Source organism: Anomaloglossus baeobatrachus, chromosome 5 (genome assembly GCF_048569485.1).
Source record: "Anomaloglossus baeobatrachus isolate aAnoBae1 chromosome 5, aAnoBae1.hap1, whole genome shotgun sequence".
NCBI classification, from domain to species: Eukaryota; Metazoa; Chordata; class Amphibia; order Anura; family Aromobatidae; genus Anomaloglossus; species Anomaloglossus baeobatrachus.
In genome coordinates, this window is record NC_134357.1 from 184,564,376 (window position 1) to 184,587,050 (window position 22,675).

General features: G+C 46.6%; 1 protein-coding gene across 1 annotated transcript in view; it reads right to left on the reverse strand.

Moving 5' to 3' along the window:
• LOC142309852 (mannose-binding protein A-like) overlaps nt 1-22,675 on the reverse strand; it is a 115,432-nt gene that overhangs the window by 49,232 nt on the left and 43,525 nt on the right. Inside the window, exons 2-3 of the mRNA XM_075347308.1 lie at nt 8,511-8,600; nt 8,343-8,396 (exon numbers count right to left, since the gene is read on the reverse strand). Of these exons, the coding sequence (XP_075203423.1) occupies nt 8,343-8,396; nt 8,511-8,600 (144 nt within the window). The remainder of the gene's footprint in view (nt 1-8,342; nt 8,397-8,510; nt 8,601-22,675) is intronic.

Below are 22,675 nucleotides of genomic sequence, written 5' to 3' on the forward strand. Positions count from 1 at the left end.
CCAGCGCAGCGTTCAGTTATCCATTCAGCAAACCTTTGAACGCAGGTGCAAATACACTGCCAATGCCCCACATGCCACAGTTCTAAATGCTAACATTTCGCGACTGCTTGCGCTGGAAATGTTGCCTTTTAGGCTGGTGGAGACAGAAGCATTCCACGACCTGATGGCGGCAGCTGTCCCACGTTACTCGGTCCCCAGCCGCCACTATTTCTCCCGGTGTGCCGTCCCCGCATTGCATAACCACGTGTCACAAAACATCACACGTGCCCTGAACAACGCTGTTTCACCCAAAGTCCACCTAACCACAGACACGTGGACAAGTGCTTGTGGGCAAGGCCGCTACATCTCGTTGATGGCACACTGGGTTAATATTGTGGAAGCTGGGACCCAGTCTGAGCGAGGGACGGAACACGTCCTTCCCACACCAAGGTTTGCAGGCCCTACCTCAGTCAGGGTTTCACCCACACTCTACAGCTCCGGAATGTCATGCTCTTCAGCCTCCTCCTCCTCCTGCGCATCCTCATCCACTTTACCCTTCACACCAGTCCCAAGCTGGAAACACTGCAGCACTGCCTCGGCGAAGCGGCAACAGGCTGTGCTGAAGCTAATCTGCATAGGTGACAAACCCCACAATGCAGAAGAGGTGTGGACAGCTCTGAAACAGCAGGCAGATCACTGGCTCACACCTCTGAACCTAAAGCCAGGAAAGGTCGTGTGTGACAATGGCCGGAACCTGGTGGCGGCTTTGAGGCGAGGCCAGCTGACACATGTTCCATGCGTGGCCCATGTGCTCAACCTCGTGGTTCAGCGGTTTCTAAAGTCATACCCAGAGCTGTCTGATCTGCTGGTAAAAGTTCGCCGCCTGTCTGCACATTTTCGAAAGTCACCTACTGCTTCAGCTGGCCTTGCCAGCTTTCAGCGCCGTTTGCATCTTCCGGCTCACAGACTGGTGTGTGATGTCCCCACGCGTTGGAATTCAACTCTGCACATGTTGGTCAGGATATGTGAGCAGAAGAGGGCAGTTGTTGAGTACCTGCATCACCTAAGCCGTCGGGAAATGGGTCAAACTCCACACATAACACCTGAGGAGTGGAGATGGATGTCCGACCTATGTACCATCCTCCAAAACTTTGAGAACTCCACCAAGATGGTGAGTGGTGATGACGTCATTATTAGCGTCACCATACCGCTTCTCTGCCTTCTAAAATGGTCTCTGCTCAAAAACAAACATGATGCATTGCAGGCGGAGCGCGATGAGTTGGAGCAAGAAACAGTAGTGGGTGTGGGTGATAACACACAGGCCAGCCTTGTCTCATCACAACGTGCAGTGGAGGACTATGACGAGGAGGATGAAGACATGGAGCAACTTTCCGGCCAAATTCAGGATATGACATGCACACCAGTCATATCCTCGGTTCAGCGTGGCTGGCCAGAGGACAGGGTAGATGAGGAGGAGGAGGAGGAGGAGGAAGAGGACAGCATGTTCAGTCATCGTGTTGGTCAGGATACTGAAGTACTGGCTGTTAAGAGTCTGGCGCACATGGCTGACTTTATGGTAAGCTGCCTGTCTCGTGACCCTCGCGTTAAGAACATCTTGGCCGACAATCATTACTGGTTGGTAACACTGTTAGACCCACGCTACAAGGAGAACTTTATGTCTCTTATTCCCGAGGCGGAGAGGTCAGCCAAAATGCAGCAGTTCCGGAAGGCCATAGTCACGGAAGTAGGCAAAGCATTCCCCTCACAAAACGCTAGCGGCATAGGTCAGGAATCAGTGGACAACCAAGGCGTACAGCCGAGAGGGGCACAAGTCCAATCCGCCAGAGGTAGGGGAACAGTCTTTAAGATGTGGGACAGTTTTCTCAGCCCCTCACGTACCACAGCCCCTGAGGTGCGGGGTAGTGCCACAAGAAATCCTAAGTTTGCCCAGATGCTCAAGGAGTACCTTGCAGATCGAACAACTGTACTCCAACATTCCTCTGTGCCTTACAATTATTGGGTATCCAAGGTGGACACGTGGCATGAATTGGCTCTCTACGCCTTGGAAGTCCTGGCCTGCCCTGCCGCTAGCGTTTTGTCAGAGCGTGTTTTTAGTGCCGCAGATGGAATCATTACAGATAAACGCACCCGCCTGTCAACTGAAAATGCTGACAGGCTGACTCTGATCAAAATGAACAAGGGTTGGATTGGGCCAGACTTCACCTCACCACCAGCAAATGAGAGCGGAATTTAAAGTTTGTAACGGGAATTTGCCATGTACCTCCACTCACCCATGGGTACACACTTCTGGACTTTGGATAATCGCTGGACTGCTCCTCCTTCTCCTCATGCGCCACCATGATGACCGTTACAATAGTTAGGCCTTTGTTTCAGGTATACCCCCAGTGGTAAATTTTTTCGCCCATTCTTTCAGAATGGACATTACAACAACAGGAGACCCGCTCCTTTGCAATGGGAACAATGTTTTGAGGCCCTCATGCACGTCTGTATCCAGGGACAATGTGAAGCCTCCCAATTTTTGGCTGCCCTGCCTAAGGGCTATACTACAATAGACCCACTTCCTGACAATGGACACTTCAGGTTTACAGGCCCTCATGCACGTCTCTATCCAGGGACAATGTGGAGCCTCCCAATTTTTGGCTGCCCTGCCTAAGGGCTATACTACAATAGACCCACTTCCTGACAATGGACACTTCAGGTTTACAGGCCCTCATGCACGTCTCTATCCAGGGACAATGTGGAGCCTCCCAATTTTTGGCTGCCCTGCCTAAGGGCTATACTACAATAGACCCACTTCCTGACAATGGACACTTCAGGTTTACAGGCCCTCATGCACGTCTCTATCCAGGGACAATGTGGAGCCTCCCAATTTTTGGCTGCCCTGCCTAAGGGCTATACTACAATAGACCCACTTTCTGACAAGGGACACTTCAGGTTTACAGGCCCTCATGCACGTCTCTATCCAGGGACAATGTGGAGCCTCCCAATTTTTGGCTGCCCTGCCTAAGGGCTATACTACAATAGACCCACTTCCTGACAATGGACACTTCAGGTTTACAGGCCCTCATGCACGTCTCTATCCAGGGACAATGTGGAGCCTCCCAATTTTTGGCTGCCCTGCCTAAGGGCTATGCTACAATAGACCCACTTCCTGACAATGGACACTTCAGGTTTACAGGCCCTCATGCACGTCTCTATCCAGGGACAATGTGGAGCCTCCCAATTTTTGGCTGCCCTGCCTAAGGGCTATACTACAATAGACCCACTTCCTGACAATGGACACTTCAGGTTTACAGGCCCTCATGCACGTCTCTATCCAGGGACAATGTGGAGCCTCCCAATTTTTGGCTGCCCTGCCAAAGGGCTATACTACAATAGACCCACTTCCTCAAAATGGGCACATTAGACTCAAGAGGCCTTCATGTACGTCTCTTCTCAGGGACATCGAAGTGCCACACAATGTTTTCACGTAAAATCTTTCATGTAATCTCCAAAAGTAACATACACCAGCTCTATCTCACTATTGGGTATGTGCCCTTAACATTTCCGCCATGAAAATTCATTTTGGTGTCATTTTGGAAGGTTTTCTGGTGAGTCCGAAAAAATGGCGTAAAACGCGGACAAAATTGTTCACAGCTGTGACTTTTGAGTGATAAATGCTTCAAGGGGTCTTCCCCATGCTGTTGCCTTGTCATTTGAGCACTCTTCTGAGACTTTTGTGACATTTTTAGGGTTTCTATATGCTGCCGGGGGTCATTTCATAAACATACTCGGGTCTCCCATAGGATAACATTGGGCTCGGTGCTCGGGCCGAGTACACGAGTATCTTGGGATGCTCGGCCCGAGCCTCGAGCACCCGAGCTTTTTAGTACTCGCTCATCACTAGCTTTTACGCGAGCGCAAAGCGATGCTCTGAGGCAAGGTAGATTTACTCATTTCATTCTGTGAGGTGTAGCTAGTTTCTCAGGCTTGACGTGGTGTCTAGGCTTTTAGGAACACTCCACGGCTACTTCTAGTGTGGTCTGATAGTTAGGGGATTGCAGTCAGCTCAGGTTCCAACTACTCCTGTTTCTTGGTGTTTTTTCACCTATGGGAGTTTTTTGTAATCTTCCGCGGTTACCGGATCATAACATTCCACAAGGCAAAACATATCTTGAGACAGTAATTGAAGTTTCGCACAGTTGGCTTCTTCTGACCGTGGCTGTTCAAATATTTGTGAATCACTGCATGATCTCCTCATGTCCCTCTTGAAACGAGCATGAAGAGAGGCCAGAAGCAGCCATTAGTGGAAAGGTTAAGAGCTCTGCGGAGTATTCAAGTCTGGGGTGACTTGACTCTTGTGACTCGTCATGGTGGGAGGAAAGAGGATCAGGGTGAGGATTATGTGGTCCAGCCTCTTGGTTAGTGAGATTCGACCGTATGCCATCCAGCTCACAACCTGTGCACGCTGCTCCGGCTTCAACAGGAACTTAAAACAAGATGAGGTTTGGGGTGCCCCCGCAGGAGCCGGCATAGTTTTCTCTGTCACATGGCCAAGGCCACAATACCTAGTATCTATCAACAGATAGCAGCAATTTTGGAATTCTCCTTTTAAAATGGTGTTTTGCTTGGGACAGCACCAGGTAACCACAATCAATCAAGCCTACCTTAATGTCTTTTTTGAAACACACTGTAGACTTTGCTAGTGTTTATAAAGTTTAACAGAGTAAAGACAGATAGTACCAGTTTACGAATTCTCCCTTTAAAATGGTGTTTTGGTGGGTGCAGTATCAGTTGATTGAACACAATCAACCCTGCCTAACTGACTTTTCTAAACACTGTCGACCTTCATTAAACGCAATAAACACTAACCAGCTGAGGGAGCAGCAATTTTTGAAATCTACTTTTAAAAATGGCATTTTGTTTGGTGCAGCAGGTAATATTACACAATCAATCCTGCCTAAATACCTTTTTAAACAAATTGGCTGCTACTCCAAAATCTTTCCCTGTACTAACAAGCTCTTATAGCAGCGGTTTTAGAATAATCCTTTTAAAACTGCATCTCCTATGTGGCAGCAGTAGGTCATTTAAAACAATGAACCCTTCCTAAATACCATTCTAAACAGACTGCACTCAACTCCGATACCTCGCCTTGCACTAACAAGCTGTCACGCACAGATTATGATATGTCCGGCACACGGTGAAACACACAGCAAACAAGGGGTACAATGGGGACACTTTTAGGCTATGTGCGCACGTTGCGTAAAAACATGCAGTTACGCTGCGCTTTGTAGCGCAGCGTAACTGCATGCGTCCTGCGGCCCCTGCACAGTCTATGGAGATTGTGCAGGGGCCGTGCGCACGTAGCGTCTAAGAGCGCAGCGCTTCGGCTACTGCCGAAGCGCTGCGCAAAAAGAAGTGACATGTCACTTCTTTCCTGCGCTTTGCCGGCAGCTCCTGCTCTGTCTATGGCAGGAGCTGCAGGCAGAGCGCATGGAATCGGCGCTCACTACGGACATTTCTGCAGCGATCTAAAGCGCACATGTGCTCTTCAGATCGCTGCAGAAATATCTGCAGGGCTAGTACGCAACGTGCGCACATAGCCTAACAGTGGCGGGGCCTGCAGCTAGGGAGAGGGGGGAGTGGACACTTCTTGAAATCACCTCAAGCTGTTTTCTGCCACACACTAAGGCCCGTTTCACACGTCAGTGAAAAACACAGACAATCTTCACTGACGTGTAAAACACGCACACGTCCCTCCGTGTGCCGTGATTCACAGCACACGTGGGTTGTCTATTTGCAATCCAAGCTCTGTTCTCCGTGGTCCGTGATTGCACATAGAGATTAACTCACCTGTGCCTGCTCCCGCTCTCCATGGTGCTGAAAGATCCCGCGGTGCAGCATCCAGCCAGCGCTGACCCCCACAGCAGCTGCTTCCGAGTCGGCTGTGCCGTGCATCATGAATATGCACGGCAGTAATGAGCCGGCTCAGAAGCAGCAGGCAGAACAGGCTGCACAGAGCGCCGCTGAAGCCAGGTGAGTAAAAATGTTTTTTATTTTATAAGCACGTTTTTTTCTGGCACGTGTTTCACGGATCACACCACTGCGTGGTCCGTGGGACATCAGTGATGCCAGAAAAAAATGGACATGTCTCCGTGCGGCAATCACGGACACGCGGGTACGCCGCACGGAGACATGTTCAGTGAAAAATCACTGATGTGTGAGCAGACCCATTGATTATAATGGGTCTGCGTATGTCAGTGATTCTGATACGTTGAAAAAGAAGCACATACGTACCAGAATCACTGACGTGTGAAGGGGCCTTACACTGTCACTTGTTCAGCAGCGGATATCCCTACCCCCGCTCTGGATGAAATGCACCCAAGATGGCATTTTCAGATCTTAGACCCGTTTCACACATCAGTGAAAAACACAGACGTTCTTCACTGACATGTAAAACACGCACATGTCCCTCCGTGTTCCGTGATTCACGGCACACGTGAATTGTCCATGTGCAATCCGTGATCCGTGATTGCATATGGACATTACTCACCTGCCTTCACTGCTGCTGTCCATGATGCTGAAGTCTCCAGCTCTGCAGCGTCCGCCCACCGCTCTCTGCACCTACTTCCTGGTCGGGTTTTTACTGCTCTCATGAATATTCATGAGCCAGGCAGAAGCTGCCGAGAGGAGAGGCTGCACAGCGAATCGCAGGCAAGGTAAGTTGAAAATATTTAATATTTAATATGTCCGTGATTTTCTGGTACATGTTTCACTGATCACACATGGATCACACCATAGTGTGGTCCGTGGGTCATCAGTGATGCCAGAAAAAAACTGACTTGTCTCCGTGCAGAATCACGGCCACGCGTGCATGCTGCATGGAGACACGTTCAGTGAAAAATCACTGATGTGTGAGCAGACCCATTGATTATAATGGGTCTGTGTATGTCAGTGATTCTAGTACGTTTTAAAAAAAAGCACAAACGTACCAGAATCACTGACGTGTGAAACAGGCCTTATGTAGACGCAATGATGAGATCCTGCCAACCAATCACAGTAATGCCAGTAGCAAAGATGACATTACTGTGATTGGCAAGCAATCCTAGCATGTTTAGTGGCTGAAAATTAGGTGCCAAACTTGTGGGAAGAAGAGTTGAATGTTGCAAGGCATTGAACAAAATGGTTATCGAGTAACGGATATTGTGAATACCATACTATTCGTGCAAGTAACGAATAGTGCCGAGTATATTCGCTCATCAATAAAAACTAATATTGCTGTCAAAATACTGTTGATTAATGGAAGACTAGTACAAAACTTTGCCACTATCATTGCTCATATTTTGTACATGAAGTAAAAAAGTTTTTGGTAAAAAACCCCACAAACGTTTCTTGTTATATGTGTGACATCCTTGTTGGTACCTGCCCTTCCTGTCTCTGTCTCAGTCATTATAAATACTTTTACATGTAAGTGCCATAATGCTATTTATATTGTAGTTGGTTAGCCAATTTAATATTTGGATAACATGTCACTCATCTTTCCTGTAAGACATTCATTATCCTCTATTATTGGCCAGTACTAGACATGTTTGCTTATATGGAATATATGTAACGGCAATTTACAGTGCTGTAGTTATCTGGTTTTAACCTATGTGGTACTTATTTATTTGTATATTATTTTTAAAGAATAAAGTAATTTTGACTTATCTTTGGGGGGGGCATTTTATGCCTATATTTTGTAGTTAAATGAGTTTTAGACATCATTTTTTTATGTGTATCTGTGTAGGGAAATCTCTTGTACATTTAGTATAAAATTTTGTCAATATCATTGCTCTTATTTTGAACATGAGGTAAAGAAGTTTCTGGGAAAAATCCAGCAAAGTTTCTAACTTCTATCATTGGTTGCTCCCTGTTGTGTGACCTGAGCGAGGCTTCAAGCTATTTCAATTCATAAAATCCTGCCAGTTAAAATCTGATTAACGTCAGTAAATGTCTGTGTATCTTGCTAATATTCCCAGCTGGCAGATTGACTATTCTCCTGCTTTACAATTTTGTCCTTTCACCACCCTCCTGACTCTGATCTGGCTTCCAAACCAGCATTTTGATTGTGATTAACTCCTCCGACCGGCAACGTTTATGAGGAAATAATCCAGTGGTTCTTGATGTAGACCAGGATACTTGCCAGGTTTCCTCTGGTATTTGCCAGAGTGGCTTGCACCAATACTGCTCGAGATCGTCTTCTTATGCCTGCAACCTCTGCCAGACATTACAATATGTTTATTGTACTCTGATATGTGTTCACTTTGTCATTATTTTAACTAAACATAATTATATAACCATATTACTATTACAGCTCTACATACCTTGTGCTCCTTTTTCACCTTTATCACCCTTTTCACCTTTATGCCCAGGCAATCCTAGACAGATAAACATAGAAGCCTACTTATTTTAAATATGAAATATAATAATAATTAGAGCATTTTTGTATTATAAAGTGTAAATTATCAAAATATTTTGAAAGAGTAAGGCACCGTTAGATCCAACATTTCCTCTAGGACCTTCTTTTCCTGGTGGTCCAAAGTTTCCTCTTTCTCCTGGAATTCCTGGTTCTCCAGGAGGTCCTAAACAAAGCAGACACATTTTATACTTTAATTTTTCTAAGTAATTTTTTTACTAATATACAGTAGAATTAACCCCTTCAGCCCCGGGGCACTTTCTGTTTTTGCGTTTTTGTTTTTTGCTCCCCTTCTTCCGAGAGCCGTAACTTTTTTATTTTTCCGTCAATCTTGCAATATGAGGGCTTGTTTTTGCGGGACAAGTTGTACTTTTAAATGAAACCATAAGTTTTACCATATGGTGTACTGGAAATCAGCAAAAAAATTCCAAATGCGGAAAAATTGGAAAAAAAGTGTGATGGCACAATAGTTTTTGGGATGTTTTATTCACGGTGTTCACTATATGGTAAAACTGATGTGTGGGTATGATGCCTGAGATCGGTGCGAGTTTGTAGACACCAAACATGTATAGGTTTACTTGTATCTAAGGGGTTAAAAAAAAATCACAATTTTGTCCAATAAAAGTGGCGCACGTTTTGCACCATTTTCCGAAACACGTAGCGTTCTCATTTATTGGAATCGATGGCTCAGTGATGGCTTTTTTTTTGCGTCTTGAGCTGACGTTTCTAATGGTACCTTTTTTGTGCAGATGCTACATTTTGATCGCCCATTATTGCATTTTGCGTAAAACTTGCGGCGACCAAAAAACGTAATTTTGGTATTTGGAATTTTTTTGCCACTACGCCGTTTACCAATCAGATTAATTGATTTTATATTTTGATAGATCGGGCATTTCTGAACGCGGCGATACCAAATATGTGTATATTTATTTATTTTTTAACCCTTTAATTTTCAATGGGGGGAAAGGGGGGTGATTTGAACTTTTAGGTTTTTTTTTTTTTTTATTTTTTAAAACTTTTTTTTTTACTTTTTTTTTATTTATATTTATTTTATTATATTTATTTTTCAGCAATCCGATCGCTATTATCTATCTGCTGATCACAGCTATACAGCTGTAAACAGCAGATACAGTCACTTTCTTTTTCCCTCTGTTCCGTGCCGAGGGAAAACGAAAGTGAAACATCATACCTGCAGGCGTCATCACATGACCCTGTGCTATGATGGCAACCACCGATAGTCACGTGATCACGCACGTGACTTCCGGTGAGGGCAGCGGTAAGTAAAAAACATGGCCGCGCGCATTTAGATCTTGCTGCCAGACTTTGGCAGCAAAATTTAAGGGGTTAATGGCCGCGGGTGGAAGCGATTCCACCCGCGGCTAGCAGGCACACATGCCAGCTGTTGAAAACAGGTGATATGTGTGCCGACCGCCGCCGCCTGCCCGTGGCAGGGGGCGGGGCTTAACGGGACACACTCCATGACGGATATATCCGTCCATGGTCGTGAAGGGGTTAAAGATTTAAAACTAGAGCAATATAGTAGCATGATGCCCAGTCATACCGAGGTTTAGTAAATTTAGACTGATACACAATGGTAATTCATCAGCCAGCCTTTTAATTCCTGCATCATAAGGCCAATTTTTTTCAATTCTGACCATTCACAGTAATTCTGGTATATTGTAGTTCATGGTACTGGTAAGTTTAGGACAATATTTTTTCTGTTTACTTGGGAAAATTGTAAGAAACTGTTCAAAATTTAGCAATTTTCATGCCCTTAAACTAGAGAGTTATGTCAAACAAAATAGTTAATAAATAGTTTAATAAATAGCATTTACTACATGTCTACTTTACATCAGCACCATTTTTAAATATATTTTTTTGTTAAGGACAGAGAAGGGTTAAAAGTGTATCCTCAATTTCTCATTTTTACAACAAAATGTATGTTTTTTTATAGACCACATAAAATTTGAAGTGACTTTGAGAAGTTTAGATGACAGAAAATACTTAAAAGTGACACCATTTTAAAAACAGCACTCTCAAAACTGCTCAATACCACATCCAACAAGTTTGTTAATCCTTTTGAAGCTTGACAAGAACTAAAGAAATGTTAAAAAAATACAAATTTTACTTTTTCCCAACAAATTTTTTATTTCAGCCCCAAATATTGCATGTTCACAAAGGTAACAGGAGAAAATGAACCATAAAATGTATTGTGAAATTTATCCTGAGAAGGCTGATACCCCATATATGGTGAAAAACTATGGCTTGGCGCATGGGTGGGCTCAAAAGGGAAGGAGCGCCATCTGACTTTTTGCACACAAAATTGACTGGAATCGTTAGAAGATGCCATGTGACGTTTGAAGAGCCCCTAACGTGCCTTGATCTTGTAAACTCCCCAAAAGTGAGCCCACTTTGGAAACGAGCCCTTAAGAAAGTTATCAAGATGTGTAGCTAGCACTTTAAACCCACAGGTGCGGCACAGAATTGTATAACGTTATGCCATGAAAATAAAAAAATCACTTTTTTTCTGCAAATGTTTTTGTAACCCCAAATACTTTTTCCCAAGGATACAAGTGAAAATGCAGCATAAAATTGTTATGCAATTTCTTCTGAGTACACTGAAACCCCATACATTGCGAAAAAAAAAAATGTCGCATTCAGACAGCCCTTGATGTGCCTAAACAGTGGAAACCCCCAAAATGTAACCCCATTTTGGAAATTAGTACTTTCAAGGAATTTATGTAGATGTGTGGTGAGCACTTTTATCCCCAGGTGTTTCACAGAATTTTATCATTTTCAGCTATGAAATTAAAAATCAAATTTTACCCACAAAAATGTCCTAATGTTTTATTTTCACAAGTATAACAGTAGAAATTGAACCATAGAATTTGTGGTGGAAAACCACTCTTTGGGTGCCTGGCAAGGCTCAGAAAGGAAGGCGCGCCAATTGACAACAAATTTGCTAGAATTGCTAGCTGAAGCTATGTTGACTTTGTGAAAGTCCCTAAAGTGCCTAAATAATGGAAACAAGTAACCCCATTTTGGAAAACTGATTCCTCAAGGAATTTATATAGATGTGTGATGAGCACTTTGAACCCCCAGATGTAGCCCCGAATGTTTTAACGTTAAGCCGTCACATTTTTCCACAAAAATGTTTATTTCATTAAGTGTAACAGGAGAAATTGCACCATAGAATTTGTTGTGAAATATCTTCTGAGTACCCTGATACCCCATATGTGGTGGAAAACTACTGTTTGTACCCACGGCAGAGCTCAAAAGGGAAGGAGCGTCATTTGACCCTTTGAATGCAAAATTGGCTGGAATTGTTAACGAACACTATGTTGCATTTTAAGAGCCCTTGATGTTCCGAAACAATAAAAATCACCCACAATTGACCCTATTTTGGAAACTAGACCCTCAGGAATTTATCTACATGTGTGTTGAGTAATGATGAGCAAGCAGGTCCAACACTTGGACGGCCTTTACTTGAGTAACGAGTATCATAAAAGATAGTGGGGAACTCAACAATTTTTCTGACAGACCCTCCCGGCAGATGGGAGAGGCAGAAAAATTGATGAAATGGATGGGAACAGCATGGGGCAGATGCTTGGACACTTCTCTGACTCTGAGGTTGCTGCTGGGAACAATGTTCTCAGAATATTATGCCAATTTTACAGAGTGACAATAAAACATAAAAAAAACAAAGATAAAGTTGATTTTATTTGAAATAATCTTAGGAAATATTCTTTTCTGTATAATGACTTGTATATAAGGCAAATTAAAAAAATAAAAAAGACTCCTCAACTATTAATTTAAAAGACTCCTCAACTATTAATTTACACGTAGCGTTTTTGCACTCTCCTTTCTGTCAGTGGTGAAAAAAACTATTCACCAGTAAATTTAATTTCAACATTTTATTACCTTATATGGGCATGTGTTGTGTGTGATATGGTCAGACACATCCTGTTTAATTTATGAAGGAAGGAGTCTGAAACTCACAAAGCCTATGAGGATAATGCAAGAACTGCCAAAAAATAAAAGGAAGAGGGACTCCAATACACACTGTATTAGAACTAAAGGAGGGCCTCATACCCATTCTGTTGAAATTGTTAGGTAGTTGGACTTTGAAACTGATAAAGCCTATCACTATTTGCAAGGGCTACAAAAAATTACAAGGAGGGACTGTAATACACACTAGAAGACACTTAGAGGATAGCCTCAGAATAAATTTTTATTACCATTTTAAAAAGATTGTGACTCCTACACTGGTAAAGCTTATGCACTAAGTTGAAGGCCTAGAAAATATTTAAATATTTAAAAAACATAGCCGAAAGGGGCGGAGCTGTGTTCACATTCAGAGAAAAACTTCATATTACTAAATTGGATAAATCAAGTGAACACTAATATATACCGAATAATATTGAAGCATACAATGAAAAATGCCACTTGCTAACTTGAAAGTGTGAATAATGAAATGCATACCTGCCACCCCTTTCGGCCATGTTTTTTCCATTTACTATATAAGCAAGTACTTGGTTACCCCTCTCCACACACAGCAGTTTTTAATTGCAATGAGATGACACACAGTAGGGTCATATAGATAGGGACCCCAATATAGAGATATACCTTGATGAGGTTTTTGGGACTCAGTTACATTGATCAATGCAGTTGCTAAATATCTCCTTTTTCCTAATATTAATGGCAGGTATGCATTTCATTATTCACACTTTCAAGTTAGCAAGTGACATTTGTCATTGTATGCTTCAATATTTTTCGTTATGCTTTTGGCATTATACTATTATCTAAGTTTGATGTGCAGCCTTATCCTTATGTATTATGTATTTTTTGGCTTGCACTCATAATATATATTAGTGCTCACTTCAGTTATCCTATTTAGGAATGGTAATGAAGCTGATTCTGAATCTGTGACTCAAACAGGTGTTGGAATGAATTAGTAATCCAGGAAGTCCTATTGCAGACCAGCCTGGTTTATATAGATGAGCAGTTTCTGCCTGGCTGCTGCGCCAGAATTCACTCCAGATAAGTCTGCAGCTTTTCTTTGCTTAATTACTGGTTTTGCACCTACGGGTGTTTGTGTTTTTTCCCATTTTTTTCTGTGTTTGTTTTCTTGCATGTGAGGATCTGTCTCTCTGCTCTTATTGAGAGGGCAGTTCCGTCAGCAAGAAAGGGAGTTTCTCCCCGTTCTGATTTTGATTATTTGCACTTTTGAATATTATTTGTTCTGTGATTTTGTTCCTTCCCATTATATCTGCAGTTCTGTTTTAAGTGTCTGGCACAAGAGTACCTGATATTGTGGGGGAAAGACCGTGTGGTCTTAGGGCTTTTTTCTTTCAGGAATTTGGTATTTTTGATGGTTTTTTTGCTGGCTGCAATCAGTTATCTCTCCTGTCCTGTTGTATCTAGTAAGTTGGGCCTCACCTTTGCTAATCTATATTTATCTGTGTATTGTGTTTTCTTACATCACCGTTGTTACATGTTGGGGGCTTGCTATTCCTTTGCGGACTGCTCCGAGGCAAGTTATGATTTCTCATTCTATCTTTGAGGTGTAGCAAGTTTATCCAGCAGTGACGAGGTGTCTAGTGTTGTTTGATAGGGGATTGCGGTCAGCTTAGTTTCCAACTACTCTTGTGGTTTTTGTTTTTTCCTGATTAATGGGATTTTTTGTGATCGTCCACAGTTACCAGTTTGTAACAGTTAGGTATCACACACCCTGGCATAATTAAAAGCGAGGGTCACATAGTGACCCTGGGGATATGGTGGAGGAAGTTGAAGAGGACCTGAAAAAGAAGAAACAATATACCTGGCCACAAGCAACTGCTTTGGTCAGGGCATGGGTGATATTGTAGGATACATGGAAGAAATAATGGCAGCTGTGGACCAATTACCGAGGGATAGGTGCTGCCATGAAATAGTGGAAGCCTCAGTGTACACAAGCCTAAACATCAACATTTCCAGGGAAAGCAGTGTAGAAACATACTTGTTTAGTGTTTAGGCCTGTGCATCGGTGGCTGGTATTTCCGCTTGCATTAAAAGTCTTAGGGTTGTGACAGCTGAACGCTGTGCTGGTGTAGTGCCTGGTCCCACCAGACCCTGTGGGGGGCGCGCTCCCTCACATGTGCCCAGTCCCAGCATGGCTCCCACTTGCACTCCCAATCATAGCCCCAGGCAGCGACGGCCTTCCTCTTACCGGTCCCATGGCTCTGCAGGCGCTGCTCCTGCTCCGGGTCCTGATGTACGTCCTGCTCCCAGGCATGCTGCAGCCTCTTCCTGTCTCCCTTCCTTACACAGAGCTGCAGTAAGTGACTCTAAGCTGTGCGCTTGGCCACGCCCCCTTTCTTAAAGCGGTATGCCCCATTTTCTGGAAGTGATCTCAGAGGTCACCTGTTCCCTAATGGTATTTAGGTTCCCCTCCCCCAGCAGCAGGCGCCCGAGCAACGCTTCCATTAGAGCCTTGCCAGTGTCCAGACCCCCTTGTGCTGTTATCTGTTTTCTGTGTAATTGTTACCTGGTTCTAATCCCTTGTCTCACCGTAGTGCCATCCGTATCATTCCGGCTGTGGACGTCACCGCTCATACCGACAGTGGACGTCACCGTGCCCTACCTGCCGTGGACATTATCTGTGCCGTACCTGCTGTGGACGTCACCACTCATACAAACAGTGGACGTCACCGTGCCCTACCTGCCGTGGACATTATCTGTACCGTACCTGCTGTGAACATCTCCGGTGCCGTTTCCGTGTTCTGCCGGCTGTGGACATCACAACCTTGCTACACCTGGCCCTAAAGAGACTCCTACTACCGGTTCCTGGCTGCCGTGCATTTAGGCCTTCTGGGGAGGCGCCGCACAGTCCCTGTATAGGGGTTTGCTGCTGGTCGCCTTCTCGAGGGAGTCCGGTGCACGGTCCAGTGGGTCCACCTCCGGACGCTCACCGCTCCTCGGTGAGCGTAACAGTTTGCTCGGGCCATGGACTCCACCGGGATCAAGGTTAACCCGCTGACTGACCTGCAACAGGAGCTCTCCCGCCAACGCGAGACCCAAGCAAGATTAGTGGCTCACATGAAGTCTGTGGAATCCCGTCTGGCATCCATGCAAACCTCCGGATCCTCCGATGGCTCCCAATTAATTGAACTACAGAAGGAACTGTCCCGCCAGCATGAGGCCCAGAGACGCATGGCCGAATATATGGCGTCCATGGATTCCCATCTATACGCCCTGCAGAATCCGGCCTCCTCAACAACCCCCGACTCTGCGGGATTATCGACATGCATGTCTCCTTCCCGCTTGGCCTCCCCACCCATGTATGGAGGGGATCCCCGTTTGTGTCGCGGTTTCTTAAACCAGTGCTCCCTGCACTTTGAGCTGTCGCCGCTGCAGAGAGCGACTGATCGCTCGAAAATCGCATTTATCGTGTCTCATCTGACTGGTCAGGCTCTGGCTTGGATGAATCCGCTCTGGGAGAGGAATGACCCGACCTTTCAAGTCCTGTCTGTCTTTCTGACCACCTTCCGTAAGGTGTTCGATGAGCCAGGCCATCTCTCGTCTACTGCCTCTTCGCTCATGAGAATCCACCAGGGGAGTCTCACCGTGGGACATTATGCAATCGAATTCCGCACTCTGTCCTCCGAACTCAAGTGGAACAATGACGCCTTGGTAGCTGCCTTCTGGGAAGGGTTATCCGGTAAAATCAAGGATGAACTGGCCGGCCGGGATGTACCTACCACCCTGGAAGAGCTGATCTCTCTGGCTACCCGTATTGATCTCCGCTTCCAAGAGCATGCCAGAGAAGTCACCCGGGCGAGAAGAAGCCCGCGCCTTGCGCCCACCTTCCAAAGGCCGATGTCACCTCCCTCCACCCAGCCTACTGCTCCGCACGAGCCCATGGAGGTCGATCGCGTCAGTGAGTCCAGACTGCGACAGAGGAATCGGAGAATGGCAGGAGAGTGCTTCTACTGCGGAAGTGCCAAACATCTGATTCAAGACTGTCCAGTAAAGCCGGGAAACTACAGAGCCTAGGGTCCATCGGAGAGACCACCCTAGGTCATACAAAGTCCTCTCCTTTTCTCCATGTACCTGTATCCCTGTCCTGTGGTTCCATCCAGTTGTCAGAGCATGCGTTCCTGGATTCAGGCTCTGCCGGGAACTTTATCCAAAAATCCGTGGTGGACCTACACCAGATTCCCGTCCGATGTCTTGCTACCCCCATCAGTTTTTCTTCCGTGGATGGAAAACCGCTATCCGAACTCATCCGGTACATCACGGAGAACTGTACTATGCAAGTGGGGTTGCTACACTCTGAGACCATCGCCTTCCACGTACTCCCTGGCATGACGCATGCCCTACTACTGGGAATACCCTGGCTTTGGTCGCACAAGCCAGTACTGGACTGGGATTCTGGAGACATCCTGCAATGGGGTGCGTCTTGCCACATCAACTGCCTGAAACCAGTGCATCCCGTCCGATGTCTTGCTACCCCCATCAGTCTTTCTTCCATGGATGGAAAACCGCTATCCGAACTCATCCGGTACATCACGGAGAACTGTACTATGCAAGTGGGGTTGCTACACTCTGAGACCATCGCCTTCCACGTACTCCCTGGCATGACGCATGCCCTACTACTGGGAATACCCTGGCTTTGGTCGCACAAGCCAGTACTGGACTGGGATTCTGGAGACATCCTGCAATGGGGTGCGTCTTGCCACATCAACTGCCTGAAACCAGTGCATCCTCCGCACCGACCCGTTGAACCAGTCACCCTTCCCGGGTTACCCCCTGCCTATTTGGCCTATGCCGATGTCTTTGACAAGAAGGAGGCTGAGACGTTGCCGCCACACAGACCCTACGATTGTCCCATTGACCTGCTCCCCGGGACAACCCCTCCACGTGGGCGCATCTACCCTCTGTCCCGAGAAGAGACCCAAGCCATGTCTGACTACATAAAGGAGAATCTAGCACGAGGCTTCATCCAAAAATCCTCCTCTCCTGCCGGAGCAGGCTTCTTCTTTGTGGGGAAAAAGGACGAGGGTCTACGGCCTTGCATTGACTATCGCGGATTGAATAAGATCACGGTGAAGAACAGATACCCGCTACCCCTGATACCGGAACTGTTTGACCGCTTTCAAGGTGCCAAGATCTTCTCCAAATTAGATCTCCGGGGTGTGTACAATCTGGTCCGCATTCGGTCGGGGGATGAATGGAAGACTGCGTTCAACACTCGGGATGGGCACTATGAACATCGAGTGATGCCCTTCGGGCTCAGTAAAGCTCCGGCGGTCTTCCAGGAGTTTGTGAACGACGTCTTCCGTGATCTTCTATACACCTGTGTGGTTGTGTATTTGGACGACATCCTTATCTTCTCTCCGGACTTGCATACCCATCGAAGACATGTCCGTCTTGTCCTGCGGAGATTGAGAGAGAATCGCCTTTACGCCAAACTAGAGAAATGCCTGTTTGAGCAGACCTCGCTACCCTTCCTTGGCAACATAGTCTCTGATACCAGCCTGAAGATGGACCCCGATAAGGTATCAGCCGTACTGAATTGGTCCCGTCCGGAAGGGTTGAAGGCTATCCAGCGATTCCTGGGATTCGCCAACTGTTACCGGCAATTCCTTCCACACTTCTCGTCTCTGGTGCGTCCCATAACCTCTCTCACTCGCAAAGGGGAGAACCCAAAGAAATGGACCCTGGAAGCTGAAGAATCGTTCCTGTCCCTTAAACGAGCCTTCGCTTCTGCTCCAGCCTTACACAGACCCGGCACGAACAAGCCGTTTATCCTTGAGGTAGATGCCTCCTCATCCAGAGCCGGTGCGGTTCTTACACAGAAAACGTCAGAGGGTAAGACAGTAACCTGTGGCTTCTTTTCTAAGGCTTTCTCCCCAGCAGAACGAAACTACTCAATCGGAGACCATGAGTTGCTGCCAATCGAGCTGGCCCTGGAAGAGTGGCTATACCTGCTGGAAGGGTCATTGCATCCAGTTACCATCTATACTGACCACAAGAATCTGGCATATCTCTAGAAAGCCTACAGGCTAAACCCCCGACAGGCCCGATGGTCATTATTCTTCGCCCGCTTTGATTTTGTTCTGCATTTCCGTCCAGCCGAGAAGAACCTGAAGGCCGATGCGCTGTCTCGATCATTCCTGTTAGAGGATCAGGAAGATGAATCTCGGCACATCATTGAACCTTCCAATCTAATGGCGGCACCAGTTGACATGCACCACCTTCCTCCCGGTAAGACATTTGTTGCTGAGGTCAATAGAGAACGTGTACTCCGGTGGGGACACTCTTCCCGAATAGCAGATCACGTGGGTCAAAAGAAATCTCTGCAATTGATATCCCGATATTACTGGTGGCCAGGGCTATGTCGAGACGTCCAGGACTTTGTTTCATCCTGGAGATAAAGTCTGGCTCTCGTCCAAGTATGTCCGCCTGAAACTGCTGTCTTACAAGCTGGGTCCCCGCTTTATTGGTCCCTTTGAAGTGCTCCGATGGATCAATGAGATATCCTACAAGTTGAAGCTGCCGTCTACACTTCGCATCCCGAACTCCTTCCATGTGTCCCTCCTCAAGCCGGTGGTCCTGAGCCGTTTCCACAGTGATCCTGGGGCTTCGCTTCCTCCTATTGGTGATGACAATGTCTATGAGGTAAAAGCCATCCTTGCGGCTAAGGAGGTCCGAGGTAGAACCTACTATCTGGTAGACTGGAAGGGGTTCGGTCCTGAGGAGAGGACGTGGGTACCTGCGGAGGACGTGGATGCTCCTTGTCTCCTTCGGAGCTTCCTGAGGAGGGGGGGTCTTCAGGGGGGGTACTAAAGCGCATGGTCTCACCAGACCCCGTGGGGGGCGCGCTCCCTCACATGTGCCCAGTCCCAGCATGCCTCCCACTTGCACTCCCAGTCATAGCCCCAGGCAGTGACGGCCTTCCTCTTACCGGTCCCATGGCTCTGCAGGCGCTGCTCCTGCTCCGGGTCCTGATGTACGTCCTGCTCCCAGGCATGCTGCAGCCTCTTCCTGTCTCCCTTCCTTACACAGAGCTGCAGTAAGTGACTCTAGGCATGCTGCAGCCTCTTCCTGTCTCCCTTCCTTACACAGAGCTGCAGTAAGTGACTCTAAGCTGTGTGCGAGGCCACGCCCCCTTTCTTAAAGCGGTATGCCCCGTTTTCTGGAAGTGACCTCAGAGGTCACCTGTTGCCTAATGGGTATTTAGGTTCACCTCCCCCAGCAGCAGGCGCCCGAGCAACGCTTCCATTAGAGCCTTGCCAGTGTCCAGACCCCCTTGTGCTGTTATCTGTTTTCTGTGTAATTGTTACCTGGTTCTAATCTCTTGTCTCACCGTAGTGCCATCCGTATCATTCCGGCTGTGGACGTCACCGCTCATACCGACAGTGGACGTCACCGTGCCCTACCTGTCGTGGACATTATCTGTGCCGTACCTGCTGTGGACGTCACCGCTCATACCGACAATGGACGTCACCGTGCCCTACCTGCCGTGGACATTATCTGTACCGTACATGCTGTGGACGTCACCTGCTGTGAACATCTCCGGTGCCATTTCCGTGTTCTGCCGGCTGTGGACGTCACAACCTTGCTACACCTGGCCCTACAGAGACTCCTACTACCGGTTCCTGGCTGCCGTGCATTTAGGCCTTCTGGGGAGGCGCCGCACAGTCCCTGTATAGGGGTTCGCTGCTGGTCGCCTTCTCGGGGAAGTCCGGTGCACGGTCCAGTGGGTCCACCTCCGGACGCTCGCCGCTCCTCGGTGAGCGTAACAGCTGGGACAATGAAGTGGACGTGATTGCAGATAGTGGTTACGAATGTTCAATGACAGGTGCAGGGCAGGAGGCATCCACGTCTGCTTCCATTTCAGGAGATTGCCTAGTATGCGGCACAGGTCAAGAAGCAGTGGTGTCACCAGAAAACAATAATTGTGGAAAAAGGTGTTCGGCACACTTAGTCGAGTGTTGGCATGATATGTGCCTCAGTGTGCTAGTGGTGCTCAGGCTGGTAGTACTCTGGCTCCTGATGACCTTGGTATGGCACACGTTTGTAGAAAAATGCCAGTTTGGGTACACCTAACCCATGGTTTGGGTTTGGCTGCATGTAGAAATCTCTTTGAGATCGTTTCCCATCTTCTTCTTATGGCCACCCCACTGTCTCTTACGGTCTGTTCTTGTGATGTGGATATTCCCCCCTCTGTGATTGCCCAGCATGCCACCTCGACTTTCACTTCCTTACTCTGGTCCTCGTCCTGACTTGTTAACTTAATAACATGATCTCTTGGCAACTGTCTCACATCACCATACACCTCTTGAGACAGTAATTGCCCTTCCTCACCCTCGTCTTTTTGGTGAGAACCTAGAAAAAGCCATCAAATAGAAATTTAAAGAGTTCCTCAGAGTTTCTAAGTGTGGGATCACTTGTCTCAAGGGACTCGCCATGGTGGGAGGAATTAGGATCAGGGTGAGTATTAAATTGTCCAGCATGTTGGCTGGTGAAACAGGACGTGTTGAAGACAAGGTTGTGCTGGGAAACAGACTGAAAGCATTCTCTGCCATCCAACCAACCACCTGTTTTCACTGTTCTGGCTTCAATAGTGGTGTGTCCAGGACACCTTGCAAAGTGGGACAGGAAGATAGGTCTAGATGATGACTGTGTTTGTTGTTCTCCCTCAGCAGGCAAAGTTTTTCCTGACCCACAGCCTGTGTGTGACTCATCAACAACAGGATGTTCATTTCCACTTCTCCTAAAGGATGAGTTGCACATTTTTAAATTAGATATGAAGTTAGGAGTGGTTTTATTAGAGAATAGAATATATTCGTAGACTATGTTTTGACAGGAAAATGTAACCATTTAGCCATTAAACTGAATGGAGGTGGGAGCTACAGGCTACTACTGTTAGTGGTTGCTATTGGAACAAAATAAACTGTAAGTATAAGAAGCTTATGTATGAGGTAATATGATGTCGATGGGGAGACGGATAGAGAGACAGGGAGATGGATAGAGAGACAGACGGGCAAAGAGACAGACCTGGAAAGAGACAGACGGGGAAAGAGACAGCCCTGGAAAGAGACAACCCTGCAAAAAAATAGGCCTGGAAAGAGACAGCCCTGGAAAAAGACAGACGGGCAAAGAGACAGACTTGGAAAGAGACAGACCGGGAGAAAGACAGACCGGGAAAGAGATAGCTGGGCAAAGAGACAGCCGGGCAAAGAGACAGCCGGGCAAAGAGACAGCCAGGCAAAGAGACAGCACTGGAACGAGACAGACGAGCAAAGAGACAGCCCTGGAAAGAGACAGACAGGGAAAGAGGCAGCCCTGGAAAGAGACAGACCTGGAAAGAGACAAACAGATAAAGAGACAGACGGGGAAAGAGCCCTGGAAAGAGACAGATGGGGAAAGATTCAGCTTGGCAAAGAGACATCCTGGCAAAGGGACAGCCCAACAAAGAGACAGATGGACAAAGAGACAGATGGACAAAGAGACAGATGGGCAAAGAGACAGACGAACAAAGAGACAGACGGACAAAGAGACAGACCTGGAAAGAGACAGACCTGGAAAGAGACAAAGACAGATGGGGAAAGAGACAGACGGGGAAAGAGAGAGACAGACAGACACAGAGATGGAGACAGATAGACTGATACAAATACAGACAGAGAGATAGAAACAGATAGACAGAGACAAAAACACAGACAGACCAAGAAAGACACAGAGAGAGTGACAAACAGACAGCGACACACAGGCATAGACTGGGAGAGAGACATACAGAGAGACAGTTACTATCCCGGGCAACGCCCGGGTACTACAGCTAGTATTGTATAAAGCTGAGTATATGTATGTGTGTATGTCCGCTAAAGGAATCCTCACTGTTGCATGTGCACTCACGAAATTTTGCACAGACACTATATTTGACTCAAGGAACATCATACACTATGTTTTGAGGGGAAATTTTCACACTGTGCTTTACAGTTATTTGCCAAAAAAATGCCTCCATTAAAGTCAATGGAGCTGGGAGCCACAATGCAGCCAGAAAAATGTGCAGCCACGCCCTTGAATGAAACGTTGGCGTGTTACAATGCATCCAGGGAAAGAGACAGACAGACACAGACAGACACAGACAGAAAGTGAGACAGTCAAAGAGACAGACAGTCACAGACAGACAGGGAAAGAAACAGACAAGGAAAGAGAAAGACAGAGACAGACCGGGAATGAGACAGACAAAGAGAC